This window comes from Equus quagga, chromosome 3 (genome assembly GCF_021613505.1).
Source record: "Equus quagga isolate Etosha38 chromosome 3, UCLA_HA_Equagga_1.0, whole genome shotgun sequence".
NCBI lineage: Eukaryota > Metazoa > Chordata > Mammalia > Perissodactyla > Equidae > Equus > Equus quagga.
The window spans coordinates 62711329-62727707 of record NC_060269.1 but is presented as its reverse complement, the minus strand read 5'-3'; the positions used below and the strand labels follow the sequence as shown (position 1 = coordinate 62727707).

Below are 16379 nucleotides of genomic sequence, written 5' to 3'. Positions count from 1 at the left end.
GCCCAGGAACGGAACCTGGGCTGCCACAGTGGAGCACGCCAAACTTAACCACTAGGCCACTGGGGCTGGCCCTATTATTCATTTTCTCTTATGATCCAACAAAAGTTTGAAACATCTAGATAGGAATTCCCTGAGAGGCTATGAAAGACAGATTGACTTACATTTTATTTGTCCAAGCCAAATAGAGCGATCAATATTCAGCAATTAATTTTTCATTATGTTTTAGAAACCATCACTTTTTCATTAAGTGTTTAACAATGCTTATCATAATCTCTGAGGTGAGGCAATATCGTATTTGGGAAGATTACAAGATTGTGGAGTACACAGATCTAAATAAAAATCTCTGCCACTTATTAGCTTCTGTTTTTGAATGAATTACTTTAATTCTTAGTTTTCTCCTGTGTAAAACAGGACAGCTACCTAACGATACTGGTGTGAAGACCAACCACACCAGTGAAATGAATGAAAACACTACCAGGCACTGAGTGGACAGATGTTCAATACATACTTCTTTGTAACTGAATTCCATCTGAAAGCCAATTTTTTCCTTAGAAATTAATCTCAGTTTTAAGGTTAAAATCAACAAGGAAGCAAGATTTCATAAGCTGGACTCTTCCCTACAGGCAGCGTCTCAGGAATGAGACTGCCAGGAATGAAGAACATCAGGAACGAGGAATATCTTGCTATCTAGAACAAAGGGGGTTTTTTGTTTTTGTTTTTTTTTTGAGCTTTTACATACAGAAAGCAAAATCACCACAAGGTGTCAGAATATCACAGACTTCAACTTGCCACTACTCAATATACTAGAGCCCAGGAATATCAGAAGACATTAATGTTGTTTGGGGTTTTAAAATACACTAACTTTATTTAAAGTAATTGAAAATACTAATATGTTAATATGCATGTAATTATTTTATCACAGAAAAATAAATCCAGACTTTAATGGGCCAGCAACACCCATCATCCACAATATCTTAAGTGTTCCCAGGCTGGTTTCATTTGTTTTTTCCACCAATGTTTTGTTTATCATCATATAGTTTGTCTCCCTCCTTTTACACAAAGGGCTATTGCACACTCAGAATACGGTATGTAAAAACCACTTTCCACTGAAAGGAATCGGTTCCTTGGAGACATGACTGATCCCAGGTCTGGGACAGGAAATGTAGAGGACGAGACCAGGATGTTCACACCAGAAAGCAAGAAAGCCACCACAATCTAGGAGCGCTAGGGCTGTGTCAGAACGACTCAAGAGCCAGCTGAAGATGGGAGCATTTGAACTTCAACATAAGTAACAAATACAATGGATCGAAACATATCAAACATTTAAATCCAAGAGATCACAATGATATCAAGACTAAACAAAATCTCACTGGTCACTTTTGGATATTAGTAGGAAAATCAATTCATTATTTTGAAAATTAGAAATAAAGGGAGAGAATGGAGCATTTACCTTGCCTTTCCTATACAAACTTTATCTCTGAATAACAAAACAGTTGATAATGGAAGATTCTCTGTATAGAAGAATTCTAGCTAACAAATGAAGGGAAGACAGAATTATAGTATCACTCTTTTCTAACTCCTAAATGAAATATCTAGGTAATAATCAATGATTGCTAACATCCCCAAAAGAGAAGCAGACACAGTGCGCCTTCTTATGGAAGAACACATCACCAGCTATAAGGCATCCCTGCTACTCCTCCTCCCCCATGTACCATCTTTATATCTAACCACCAGTTTAGAGCAAATATATCTTAACATGTTAAATAACACCAATCAGAAAAATCCAGACTGAGAAAATACAACAACCCAGATTCTACAATCAACAAATTGTATGGTAAGAGAGAATGAAAACCAGAGTGTGTGCATGCAAGAGAGCATGCATGCATGAGGGAGAGTGAGAGAGTGAGTGTGCGCGCACGTGAGCACAAGCACAAGTGTCAGAACCCAAGACAATCAAGGAAATTGACTGGATATTTCATGACATTAAGAAGGTATTACAGGCCAGCCCTGGTGGCCTAGTAGTTAAGTGCAGCATGCTCCACTTTGGTGGCCTAGGTTCGGTTCCCAGGAGCAGACCTACACCTCTCTGTTAGCAGCTATGCTGTTCTGGTGGCCCACATACTAAAAAACAGAGGAAGACTGGCATGGATGTTAGCTTAGGGTGAATCTTCCCCAGCAAAAAAAAAAAAGTATTGCTTTTTGATTATGATATTATAGTTATGTTCGGGTTTTTTTGGTACTCTTCTTTTGGAGATACATACTAACCTATTTATAGATGAAATATGATGTCCAAGGGGAGGGGAGAGCATAGAAACGGCTTGAGTGTATGAATGAAACAAGATGAATTGATGATTGTCAAAGGAGGGTGAATGGGGATCAAGAACACTTTTCGCACTACATTTATATATGTTTGATACATTCATTTAAAAAATCTTAAGACATTTTAGACAAATTTTTTTTTAAAAAAAGCTCACATTACCCAGGATATACTACTTTTTTTCAGTAATAAAGATAAATTTCCCACTTGAGACGGTATCTTTGTACCTTACTTTACTAAATGGTGAACTTTCACACAGTTGATCTTTCACGCAGTTGCATTTACTAGTCTATAAGCTTTAACATGGGCCATTATGGAGTCATCAAGCTTATGTCTCCATCTTTGAAAATCACATAACCTCAAAAAGGAAATGTTCCGAAATCAAGTAAGATACAATAAATATTAATCTTTCAGTAAATTGAGAATTTGCCCCCCCACATACTGAAGTAACTGACTCAAACAACCAAGGCCTTCTTAATATGTGCAAAGACCTACAGAGAGTGGCCCAACTCTTTACCAGCTTTAGCTTCCCCAGACCTTGCAGCTAATGCCTAACTTACTCCTTTCAACATCAACTTCAACTCTAGAAATCCTTACTGAGACACAGGACTGGACCTAGAATGGATTATGAAAGGAGAGTTAAGTTTAGGCTTCCTTCACTTCACCTTTTGATGGCCTCCTTCTCCTTCATACACTGTTCCTATGCCCCTTTCTGACTTCTCTTCCTCAAAAACCTTTTAAGTGATTCTCAAGCAATGGCATACTGGCCCACTACAGTATGTCTGGAAATGTATGAGAGGATTTTTTCACTATCATAATAAGTGACAGAGGTGGAACCACCAACACTGATGGGGTAGGAATCCAAGAATGTAATGACCTACCTAACCTCAACCTAGCAATTACCTGTGAAAATACCACAGCACCCACGGATAAAGAGTTTTACATAACACACTCTCCTTCAAATAAACTCTGAGTCTCATTTTTCCAGACATTTTCCTCAGACCTTACTATCCGAATTCATTAATTACCTCTCCTCTGTGTTCCAGAACATCTCTTGTCTACCTCTCTCAGATCATTTGGGTCACACAATATTGGAGTCTTCTGTTCACTTGTGTGTCCCCTATACAGACACACTCTACATAGGAGAGAGGAATCCTGTCTTATTCATCTTTATATTCCCAGCACCTGGCACAATGTCTGACAGATAACACTCAACACAGTTCATGAATGGCATGCGGGCGAAGAGCAGAAAGAAAAGCGTTTGGGATTAGGGCATGAAGGAATAGCATAAGCAAAGGCACATGGGTGAAGAGGAACAAAGAATGTGTGGAAAAACAGTGTGAAGAGTAACCCATGGCAGGAGCTTAGGAATAGGACCATGCTGGAATAAATGTCCAGCAGCAGCAGGAATCAAGAGGCCCAATAGAAGGAGGAAATTTGTGTTAAAAAAATGGGCTTCTCTGCAGAGAAGTTGAGATAAAATTAATTCATACAGTTTTGGAGCTGAACAGACCAGAGAAAAAGGCAACTTATCCAAGACTTCACAGAGGAAGGCACTGGAAGTACCTGCCTACGTCAGGATATATGATGAAATATGCTCTCTAGAATATCAAATAATGAAAACTTATTTAGAGACAGATATTTTCAAAATTTGAAAAAGAACACAACATTTATCATCTAAATACTCACAGTCCTCAAAATCAGCCACACTTCTACTAATTCTAAATGAAACTGGGACTTACCATGCATACCAGCTTGTTCTCCTGGGTTTCCTTATCACAGGAGATCTCTGTGGCATCGTCACCTCCGGCAATTCTTTCCCCCACATCACCACTGATTCGCATCACCTCTACATGCAGCCGACCTGCCACCTAGAATGTTGCGGGGAAAACCAGATACTTTTTCCAGATTTTGCTCTTTCTCTCTTTCAGAGTCAAGTGGTTAGGTTAATGGTATACGAGAATTTAGAAGCTTAGGTGCTAATGTTACTTTCCCTCAAAGTACTTGGAATAATTACCATAAAGCAGTATGGAAACACAGGTATTAAAAATACACACAAACATCACTTGTCATTATTGATGAAAAATAGTAACAACAACATCACCATTCTACTATTTCTTAAACCGTTCTCTGCAGGATACAAGATATGAAGAGAAAACTAACCTCTCCTTTCTGGTTCACAATGGGAACCGCATATTGTAACTTCACATCATAGAAGAGGGACTCAAGGAAGACATTAGCCACGCCAATGAGACTATGATTCTCCTGTTCATCATAGAATGGATCAGCTCGCTTGAAGTAAGACCGTATTACCTTTAAAGCGATTCAGAACATAAAACTTCAGAAAATCACTTAAACAAATTCAATCTGCCATTTTTTGACACACTCTAATAAAGTCATTAACCTTAGCTGAAGTATAGCACTGTATTATATACACACACACACAGACATACACACTCACTCTTCCTCATTCCCATTTAGAGTGATGGTCAGCATCCTACACCCATGAGAGAGCAATTCCAATACCACGTCATTACTTTTATCATTTCTTCTCCTTTACGTGGAAATCTTGCCACAGAAATAGAACAACAACATACATTGACTAGAAAAGGGGAAGAAGAGTATATGAAAGTACTCTTCATTTTTCATTCCTATCTATTCCACTTGTTCCTACCAAATCATTAGACGTACTGCTGCCAACAAGAGCGATCTCCTTACAGGACAGTGGTTTGCTTTTTTGTATTTGCTTTTTATGTTGTTTTATTTCTAAGTTGAAAGAGGTGAGGACTATAGAAGAAAATGAAAAAAACAACTTAAAAAAAAAATGTCATCTAACTATAAGAAGTCATTTTTACTGATGACAATGAGAAAAAATAAACATTTCTACAAAACAAGAGACTAAGGAAGTAAACAACTGTAAGTAGAAACAGGACCAGCAGTGTTGAAAATATGTAAAATTATACATAATACTTATATCTATTTTACATATGTACAAGTACACAGCTGACTTCAATGAGAAAACCTGCAATCTGAGGAGAGAGTATCAGAGTATAGATCTATGGCATCCACTTTAGGATCAAAACACCTTTAAAAGTGTTCCTTATAGTATAAATATTAAGGTACCGCTGATGTTCAATTCAAAAAACAGGTATTGTAGGTTTATTATTTCCAAGGTTAAATGTGCTGAGAAATGGGGAGAGAGACAATAAGGCATGGTGTCGGTCCTAAATAAATTCACAGTCCTGTACAGGAGACAGAAGCCAGAATGGAATGTAGAAGATTCTACTAGAAATGCAGAGAACACAAAAAGAGAGGAAAAAAGAAGATGCCAGAAAAATAGGTTATTAAAATTATTGATTAGCAGAACAATTTAGAGGATTAAAATAAATATTATTCTAGAAACAGGATTACTATTTTGGAAAAATGAACAATTCTTCCCTGAAATGGGTAGGTTCATTCCTGCTTGATTCCTTCTGTAAGTACAAAGTGAGTAATTTTTTTCAAATAACTTACTGGGGTATCCTCGTCACACTCCTTCCACTCCTGATAAAGGTCTCTCATATCCAACAACCTGTTGTCCAGTTTTTCCAAAGACCAAATCTGCTTTCCTTTTCCTTTTCTTCTCACCTGGATGGCGGGCTCACTAAGAAGAGAGCCTCGCTGTAAAGACAGTCAGAGTGACCACGTGAAACACAAAGACAGCCACCACAGAGGCCACCCCTGAACACGCTATACCCACCAGGCAAATGTCATCAACCGAAAGTAAAACTGCCATCATTTTTTATTCTGTTAACCAGAAAGCCTCCCAGAAATCTTACAAGCTTCATTATAATGCCTTTATATCCAACTGCAATCAAAATTTAAATTTATACTTAAATTTAACAATTATACTTAAAATTTAAATTTTGATTGCAGTTGAATGTAAATTTAAATTTAGAATCCAAAAGACTAGACCATGTTTAATGGGAAGTCAAAAATACTTTACTCAGGCCATCATATGACCAGAGAACGTCAGTGGGCAGAAAGAGTCATAAGCACTGAATGGTAAGGGAAACTTTGCTGGGATAGACGGTTAAGAAACCATCTTTTACCTTTCATAAGTTTCAACTTTTAGTCATACTTTTCATGGTTTAATCTCAACAGTTTTGCCTTAAAAAGAAAATTCTATACAATATGAAATAAAATCCAGTTCAAAGAGAAAAAAAACGCTTCAATTTTTAAAATTTTTTTACTAAGTAGTATCTTAATGTGGTACAAAACACAAAGTGTTTAAAAGAGTAAACTGGGAAAAGTATCACACTTATTGGGAGGCAACAAATGATATCAATTTCCAAATATACATAGTTTGAATTTAAAATCAAAACAATATAGAACTAGACAGAAAAGCTGGTTGTACAACATTGTGACTGTACTAAATGTCACTGAATTGTTCACCTTACAACTGTTAATTTTGCTATGTGAATTTCACCTCAAGAAAAAATCGTATTCACTGAAGTTTTTCCAGTTTATAAAAGCAATGTGTTATGTTAATGTAGAAAAAAATTTAAACTTCCTAAAACCATAAAGTAGAAAATAAAATGCCCCTGTACATCTCCTCCAGAGAGATGCATCCATCAGTTAGCTGATCAATTTAGATTTACTGGATAAATTTCTCAACTGTTCTGACAGGCCCACTAAGAACTTGAGAGAATCGTGAAATACACCAATGTTGTTTTAATATCTTGCCTATAATCATTTCCAAATAAAAAGAATTTACATAATGAAACAAAGATTTTATAATTCTGAAGGTCAAAAATTACCCTTCTCTCACATACTGTAAAGACTCTTCTACCTTATACTCAGCCAGCTAGGGAATAAACACAAAGATTTCGTTAGCGATCTGCAGGAAGTGGCTATTCAGGGAGAGAAGGTTAGAACTGGGGTTAACAGCAACGAGCAACACACTGCAGCATCATGACTTGGCTGTCCTGCAAACAACTACAACAGGGGTTGGAAAAACAGGAAAAAAAGCAATTTCTGCCCTTAAAAAAAAATCAGCAGAGAGAGGTGAGTACAAGACCAGGAGTAAGGACCAGAATAAACAACAACGTTCACAGCATGGACAGGACATTAAGCGAAATAAGAGTTTCAAGTACAAAAAAAAAAAGGTATGTTGGAAAAAAGAGTGCAAAATCCAGCTGGAGTCAGGAAACTGTCTCCTTAGGAAATATTTCCTTGTCCAGCTCCTCTGGCTGAAATCTGAAAATACTAATCTATTAAATCAATAATAGAGTGGATTAGTAGCTGTCTGTTAACAACGGCTGCTTCAACTCCAAGACTCACTCATCTGTGCGTCATCTCTACCAGCAATACAAACAGCCCCATGAACACAATGTCAGGTGTCTGGGGCAGACAGATGCGCAAAGTGACGTGAGTCCCTTCTAGGTGTTGGCCTGGCTGCCCTGAGGCAGCACTGCTCCTTCCAACAAAGCACAAGCCAGGATACACAGAAAAGGGCTACGGTCATGCTTAATGAGGAAAATATGTTCACATTTCTGTTTTTTCAATTCAAACACTACAGAATGGTCTTCTCAGTCTTCCAGAAGAAGCTGAGCCCTGAACCCTGTGCCTAAGATTGGCTTTCCTCTACTGTTATGTGTCTGTGCGTCCCATTGCAACCATGGTTTGCCCTACAAAATACCTTTGTTAGTTGGTAAAAATACCAAAGAGCAAAATAAAGTTCTAAGTGGGTAAAATCTTTCAAACAACACACAGAATATACATCGAAAGACAATTCTCCATAAAGTAAACACTGCATCATGTTCACAACACTTTTATTACTAAAAACACTACGCATCATATTTGCCAAGTATCTATTCTGTGCAAAACACTGACCTTGATACTATGATGCCATAGGAGAAGGAAAGATGTGGTCTTTGCTATCAAATCAGAACACCTAAGAAGGATACATTAAAACTGCTGTGTCCACTGCCACAGAAGAAACACAGCACAAGCACCCTCAAAATATTTATCTGAATACAAAATTCTACCTAATCCATCAAAAATTAAGTATGAATATGATCAAGAGCTAGAAAAGAACCTAAGTAAGAAAATAAAGCAACTGAATGGCAAGGAGAGAAGATACTGATGGGACTTTCCCCCTACATTTTATTAAGCTTATTACATTATATCAAAAAGAGACTTGTGATCTTAAATATACACATGAAACAACTAATGAACAGTTATGCAGAGCAACCTATTAGCAAACAGAAAATAACATGTATAAGTAGAATAAACATCTAACTTGGGGGAAGGGGGTTGTAGAGTGGTACAGAATGAAGGGAAAACCACTTTGGGAAGATTCATCAGGAAAGACTTCTCAGAAACAATTTAAACAGATTTGAAGAAAGGGAGTTGAGCGAAATCCATTGGTAGGGCTGAGGGGCATGGAGAGGATATTTCTAGTGGATAAAGGACACATATGCAACAAAGGCAGAGGATTAAAAGTCAATTCTACTCGAGAGAGGAGGACAAGTATGGAAGGATCTAGACTGCAGAGGGTGTAGATAGGGATGAGGGCAGACCCACTGGTATTTAACTGACACTGGTGACAGAGAAAGCAGTTTATCCAATGATAACTTTGGTTTTCCCTTAACGGCAATCTCACCTTCCTGTTGGCATCAAGGCTGGAGGCTGGAATCTGCAGAGTTACTTTATACTCTGTTCTTTTATCCAGTTCTTCTGCAATGTAACTAGCTTCTCTCACCAGCAGGTTGGCTTTAACAATTTGCTCCCTCAGCCTCATTAGGCTGTTATTCAGTGTTGCTTCTCTTTAAAAAAAAAAAAAAGAGAGAGGGGATAATCATCAAGCAGCACATCAGAATATTATATAGTACATAACACGTTAATGCCAAACTGCAAACCAAGCTTTACAACCATCTTTGGCACACAGGGAATACATTACCGACACTGACCCATGCACGCGCTTGTATCTGGGCTACATTATCAGCACTAGCACACGCTTGTGTGACAAGCTGGCCGTCCATTAGGGCAGTGCTTGGCAAACTTGGCTGTGTACACAATCACCTGGGGATCTTGATAAACTGAAGATTTTGACTCAGTAGGTCTGGAGTGGGGCCTGAAATGCTACATTTCTATCAATTTCCAGGTGACAGAGACGCTGTCTATCTGTAGACCAAACTCTGCATAGCAAGAGGTTAGTTAAGTACAGTCTGTAACCATGGATAAGGCATTTTAGTGCAACGCTAATTAGCCCGGATGGAGATCAAACTTGCAATCTGAATCTTATTAGCACCATGCTTTACCTACCTGAGCTAATCAGTCCAGATAACCACCTTTTTTTCCTTTTTTAAAAAGCATCTACCCAAGCTTCAGAACCTAAAGTATAATACAATGATAAAGTATGACTTCTAAGTATAAATACTTGTTTATTCAAATCCAAAAGCCATACAAACAAAAAATGGGGCAGCACCTAACATGGGCAGCTTTAAATAAAGCAATATAAATGAACAATTCTCATTTTTTCAAAAGTGAAAAAAAAAGACAATGCCAAGTGGTTCCTGGCTATGATGCTCTTCTTTTTCTACAATTCTTTTTAAAGTAATGTCTAGATTTTTCCTTTCTGTATCTTACCAAGGAGGGCTCGAGGCGCTGAGCACATGCTCCGCTTGTGACAGAGGCCCTGTGCACCACCTACCTCTCTTCGGCCCACTGTCTCAATCGCTGCTGGGCGCTGGGTGAGTGGAAAGAAAATCTGTCCATGGAGCGAGAGTTTTGCTTCTCAGGAGACAGCCTTCTTCGAAGCTGCTCCAATTCGTGTTCGTACATAAGCCTCTGGCGCTCCAAGGCAGAGCGCTTCTCCTCTTCATGCTGCTGTTCCAGGCTGTTCAGTATTGACTGCATTGGATCTAAACAAGTTTTATTTTAAAAATTAAATAATGAACAACGGTAACTGTACAACATGATATACATCAAATTCTACGTTATGCTGTTTGTCATCGTAATTAATAAAATAAGATTCTTAAACAGAGTTTGGAATAACTTAGCTTTCTTTGCTTCCAATTGTTTAACATATTATCTATTCTATTAAATGCTAAGCTGTCTTCAACAGAGAAAGAGCAGGTCTATTATACGTTCTACGCATAATGGTTAATGCTCCAGAAATCCACTACAATAATGAGCCAGTGGCAATCAAGTTTCAAACCTGAGAAATTCTACCAATGAGTACAAAGTTTACAGTGATTTCTCTATCAAGGTAGAAAGAATGAAAGTTTTTATAAATACAATAAATTAAAGTCAAAGACACAAAAGAATATAATAGAGAGAACAAAACCATAACGATTTCCTTTTTCACTAACATCTAGAATGTCTTAGTTGTAAATATTTTTAACACTCCACCATCTTTAAAAGATTTAAAATGCACAACAGATCTGCCCACCGTTATTGCCCAGAGCCTTCATGGTAACCTCCATCTGTGCATATTCATAATTGAAGTTGATTTCACTGGACACCTCACTGGAGGAGTCTCCGTCTACATCCAGCTGCTCAGAACTGGTATCATTCTTCATGGAGGTGTCCTGTTCCTCATCTTCTCGATCTGCTTTCTTTTTCTTCTTAGGCAAATTCAGTCTTGGGGGAAAGAAAGAACCTTATTTTTCAAATAAAGATATGCACATATTCATTCCATTCATTGAATACGGACATTTGCTGGATGCCAAGAGTTTATATCCTAGTGGTAGAAATAAAACACACATGTGTGTGCAAACAATTACAACACAGAGAGTGACACAAGGCCCTGAGACTGTTACAAGCTAGGTATGAAAGAAAAGCTGAGGACCACTTCAGACTGGAATAATAATGGAATGGATGACAGAGAGAAGTCATCTGAGCCAAGCCTTAAAGGATAAGGAGAAAGCAGGGCATTAGGGCAGAGGGAAGAGCATGAGAAAAGACGTGGAGATGGAAACTCCCCTAGTCTCTGGAGAAATTGAGTACAACAACATGGGGACAAACAACATTTGTATAGCAGAAGTTCTAAGAAATATTGGTGGAAAGATCAACTTAAAAAACTATGAAGGCTCTGAATACTAAGCCAAGCAATTTATACTCAATTTAGTTTGGGAAGGAAAAACATGAAAAATATTTCCCATACACTTTGGTACCCCTCTACCCTTTCTTCAATAATCAAAATATCAACTGGCCTACAAGCAAAAGATCTCCATTAAATATAAGAAAACTCAGTTTGATATGAGAAGCACAGTGACCAGCGACAGGAAGAAGAATAGACCAGGATTTTAATTTTATACTATATCCAGCCCACCTTTCCTTGCCAACACAACACCAACTGTGTATGGCAAATAATGTATGCAGTCCAGGTCAGAGATTTTCTCAGCCTCCTTGAAGCTAAGAGGCAAATTCTAGAGGCCGGTCCCGTGGCCAAATGGTTAAGTTTGCATGCTCCACTTTGGCAGCCCAGGGTTTTGCCAGTTCAGATCCTGGACAGGGACCCAGCACGGCTCATCAGGCCATGCTGAGGCGGTGTCCCACATAGCAGGACCAGAAGGACCTACAACTGGAATACAGAACCATGTACTTGGGGGCTTTGGGGAGAAGAAGAACAAGAAAAAGAAAGATTGGCAACAGATGTTACCTCAGGGCCAATCTTTAAAAAAAATAAGAGGCAAATTCTAGCAAATGAGACATAAGTGGAATGTTGCTGGGGACTCTGGGAAGACTTCTGCTTTTTCAGTCAAGAGAATACTCAGGGCTAGTACCACCACACTTCAACCTTTTCTTCACGTGTGCCTTAATGCTGCTTTGATGCCTTGAGTGGCATGGCCACCTTGAGACCATAAGCAAATGCCAAGACAATGACAAGACTTCTGCCACGACATTTTTGAGAGGCTTAGCCAATGCCAACAACCATCTTCTTTCGAATTTCCTATTTTGTCAGAGAAATAAACCATCTGTTTAAGCCACTACAGTCAAGTTTACCACTACCTGCAACTGAAAGCATTCCTAAATGAAATATGAACCTTATTTATGGATAAAGAAACTAAAATCACTGCTGTTTCCTGTGAAAATAAACAAATATACAGATAAGCATGTCAGAAAAAAATTAATGAATTCTTATATCAGATGACAAAATAATCATCTTTCATTGAAAAAGTAAAACATATCTAAGTGAACTCAGCATTTTTCCTGAGTGTATTCTTCATATGTCCCTCTGTCTCATACCATATAGTGAACAAACATATACATAATAAATAAATACACATATAGTAAATGAACATACATACACAAAACAATGTATAATTTTTATGGAGTTTTTACCTTCTACTTTTTAATATTACTTTCTAATATATGTTCTTCTATTTCAGAGAATAATTTTCAACAATCTCTCTCTTACCTGAAGAAGTGGTTGTTTCCCCATAATATCCTGTCCCCATGGTGTAGCTGTATGGGACTGCACACAGAAGAGCCGTTTACAAATGTTCTGTGGCGACAAGAGGTCAAACATGTAAATAATGATTACCATATCTTCTCCTTTAACCTTTAATTTTCCAATACATAGAGATCTAATTACTAGGAAAAACAAAATAATCAATTCCCCAAAATAAAACCTGCCCTTGGAGAATTTTACTTGTATTTACTTCTTTGCTGATTTATCTAAAATGCTTATGGTACTAAATATAATAGATTATTATCCTCTATTTTTCAAAGTTCTAAATTTGTTATATAGCATATTAAGCAATAAATATGGAATCACTACAGCCAGTAATAAAAAGATAGTAGTAGTATACATTGCAACTAAAACAAGCATGTCCCACCTGTATGGATAAAAAGAGCCAATCGACCAACTAGACTCTAGAAATATCTACAGATATCAGTACATGAGACCTATGTTAAATACTTCTGTAACTCCTTATAACACAGAAAAATGTCTATATCCTACCAATATGTAGAAGATTTATCAAGTCCACCTGACTGCATATCTTGACAATGGAGCTCAAGAGAAGACAGGATGGGTAGAAGGATATTAAGGAAGAATCCAGAGGGTCAGGAAAGAAATAGAAAATTATGCATACCACTATAAGACAGATTCCTAGGCTACCACTATCATCACGCCTCTCCGCTGCTGAATGACTCATTTGTTAAGATGTAAAGTTTAAGTTTTTTAACTTGACACTAAAGGTCCTACAAAAGGAAGCCCTCTTTATCTCCTCCTTCTCCTCTTCTAGTGAAACTCTCAACTTCTGCAAAAAAACTGGCTTCTGTTCTGTCCATTAAACAGGACTGACATCCTCCAAAGCCAAGCTCACACCAGCCCTCCAACCTGGAATAAGGTTCCCATTCTTCTCCACCCCCGAGTCTCATTCAGCTCTCCAAGTCCAGTTTGGTTTCTACTCCCTCTGTAAACACTGCTCATCACTCCAGCCTATAGTAACTTTGTTTCTTTAAATTCCTGAAGCACTCACCCGGCTTTATAACACAGGTTATTTTTTATCTATGTGCATACACTCAAAATCTTACTCCCTATCTAGAATTCACTCATCATATGGGTTTTTGAACACTAAAAGTAATTGGTTTTTATACTCCTATGCTCTGATTATTCTAAACACAAGCTCAAAAAATACAGTTTTGACAAGAGAGAACCTACTAAAATTAGCATATTTTAGCCTTTATGACACAAATTCCTTAAATACAATGAGAAGTTTAATTAAAAGCAAACATATAGGCTTACGTTTGAAAGGTGCAGCAATTAAACCATAATTAGTAAATAAAAGCATGAATATAATAATTGCCCCCAAAGTGTGGTCTGCGTGGGGTCCCCAAAATCAAAGTTATTTTCAGAATAACATTAACAGGTTCCCTGCCCTTTTCCACTGTGTTGACAGTTGTGTTGGTGGTGAGTGAAACTGCTGGGGCTCTAACACAAATCAGGGCAGTGGCATCAAACATTACCAGCAGTCACCAGATTATTCACTGCCATGCACTCATAATTAAAAAAGAAAAAAAACATATTCCATTTGAGAACACCCTTGACAAAGCAGTAAAAATTATTACTTTCATTAAATCTTAAGCCTTAAGTACACAATTTTTTAAATATTTCAGGTGACAGGATAAGTAAACGAAAAGCACTGTGTTAGTGCGTACCAAAGTATGATGAGTGTCTTGAGCAAAAGATATATACAAAGTGGTTTTTCAGACTTGTGTAGTTGGCAGACACTCTCGAAAATGAACAAAACCAGCCTATTACTTCAAGGAAAAGAAATGAGAGTATTTATTGCCAATTGTAAATTTCAAGCTTTACAAGTGAAAATTAGAGTTTTGGAAAACTCGCGTCAATGTCCTCCAACCAAAGACCACCAGAAACATTTCTGAAGCTGAACAAGCTGGGTTTATTACTGGTGCAGAGGGAGAAGACACACCACGGAAAGCACGGGGTGTTTCAGTAAGGGGCTGCTGGAAGGATTTGCTGCAGGATTTGGGCTTTAACTGGACAACCTAGGAGAGGCTCTGGCTAAGGAAGAGAGGGTTCTGGATATACAGGATGGTGTCAGAAAGCAGGAGTGATTCTACAATTGGGTATTTCAAAACTCTTATCTATAGAAGGGAGACTAGAACAAGGATAAAGTTGTAATCAGTGAAGTAGCTGTCAACCACATTGGCCAAGAGAGGGTGTTTGGTATATCGTGTATGGCACAGTAACCTGTTTTTGCCTGCTTTGCCTTATTTTATCACAGCCTCAGAGTAGCCTTGTCTGAGGCTGGTATTCTGCGATATTATTTATGCCTAAAGGAGAACAGCATGGCCTGGCTGGGAGTGCCAGGCCAGCTTCTGCTCTCTTTTCCTTTCTCACTTGTATCCTTACCATGAGTTTGACAGCTTCCTAATACTTAAAGACTTTATGAATGAAACCAGTGATGCTACTAGTGATTTTTTGATATCATATAGTCAACATTTGGAAGATCAGTATAAATCAGTTAACGATCATCTATAATAGGTATTAACAGTTATATAACAGCTTTACAGCGTAAGGAAACAAACTGACAAACATTTAATTTATATAATATTATGACCATTCATTCATTACTTTTTGAGCACTTACATACTATTCTTATATTACATGCTAGGGATAGAGAACAAAAAAAAAAAAGGTCCTGTCCTCAAGGAATTCAAAGTCCAATGGGATGATAAAGGTTAACAGCCCACAAGAATACAACTTAAAGTATTAACATAACGGGAAGCATAACGCTCACTGGAATATATACCAGGGGCCCTTAATTTAGACCCAGCAGGGAACTCTCCAAAGTAGATAATAACAGAGCTTAACCTTGACGGTCAAACAGAATTCCTTGCTGGTCAAAGGACTGGCAGATGCAAAGTAACAGGAGACAAACAGGAAAGATATAAGTGATTCTTTACCAAAAACAGTGAAAGCCATCTGGCTGTATGGTGAGTGAACCAGGAAAAAAATTAAGGTACCAGCAGGGGTTCCAATCAAGATTTCATGAGGGCCTTATTTAAATATGGCCACAGCAGTGGGTATAGAGAGGAAGGGATGGTTTAAGAGATAATAAAAAGTTAAATATAAAGGTCTTAGTAACTAACTGGATATCTTCATTAAGTGAACTTAAAAGCATTTAAGCAAACTTAAAAGCAAATAAAGGCTAAACGTCCTATATACCATCCTCAACTAGTGTACTTTCTTCCTCTGAAGAATTATGGTGACATTAACACTAATTAAAGTCCATTACCTGGTATTCTTTTGAGGAGTCAGCATAACCTGGCCTTCTGATGTGATGTCTATAATACAATGTTCAGGGAGAATTCCCATTCCACATAGTTGGATATCCTGGGAATTTGCTGAACCTATCAATGTATGTTCCTACAAAAGAAGAAAACTTACTGATTAATATTGTATTCTTACATGTACACAAACTGAAACCATCTACTCTGAGCCCTCATATGTTAATCCATTACTGTAGCTAAAAGATTTTTAAAGCAAATGGAATAGTAAAGGAAATTTCTACAGAATAAAATTCATTCTACAAGTTAC

The 16379-nt window shown here is 37.7% G+C and overlaps 1 protein-coding gene across 5 annotated transcripts in view; it reads right to left on the bottom strand.

Annotated features, from left to right (window-relative positions):
• KIF13B (kinesin family member 13B) overlaps positions 1-16379 on the bottom strand; it is a 184181-nt gene that overhangs the window by 65964 nt on the left and 101838 nt on the right. For all 5 annotated transcript variants that reach the window (XM_046656028.1, XM_046656031.1, XM_046656032.1 and 2 more), the window contains exons 14-21: positions 16078-16208; positions 12726-12812; positions 10755-10945; positions 10014-10224; positions 8964-9126; positions 5831-5977; positions 4481-4630; positions 4060-4188 (exon numbers count right to left, since the gene is read on the bottom strand). In XM_046656028.1, the coding sequence (XP_046511984.1) occupies positions 4060-4188; positions 4481-4630; positions 5831-5977; positions 8964-9126; positions 10014-10224; positions 10755-10945; positions 12726-12812; positions 16078-16208 (1209 nt within the window). The remainder of the gene's footprint in view (positions 1-4059; positions 4189-4480; positions 4631-5830; positions 5978-8963; positions 9127-10013; positions 10225-10754; positions 10946-12725; positions 12813-16077; positions 16209-16379) is intronic.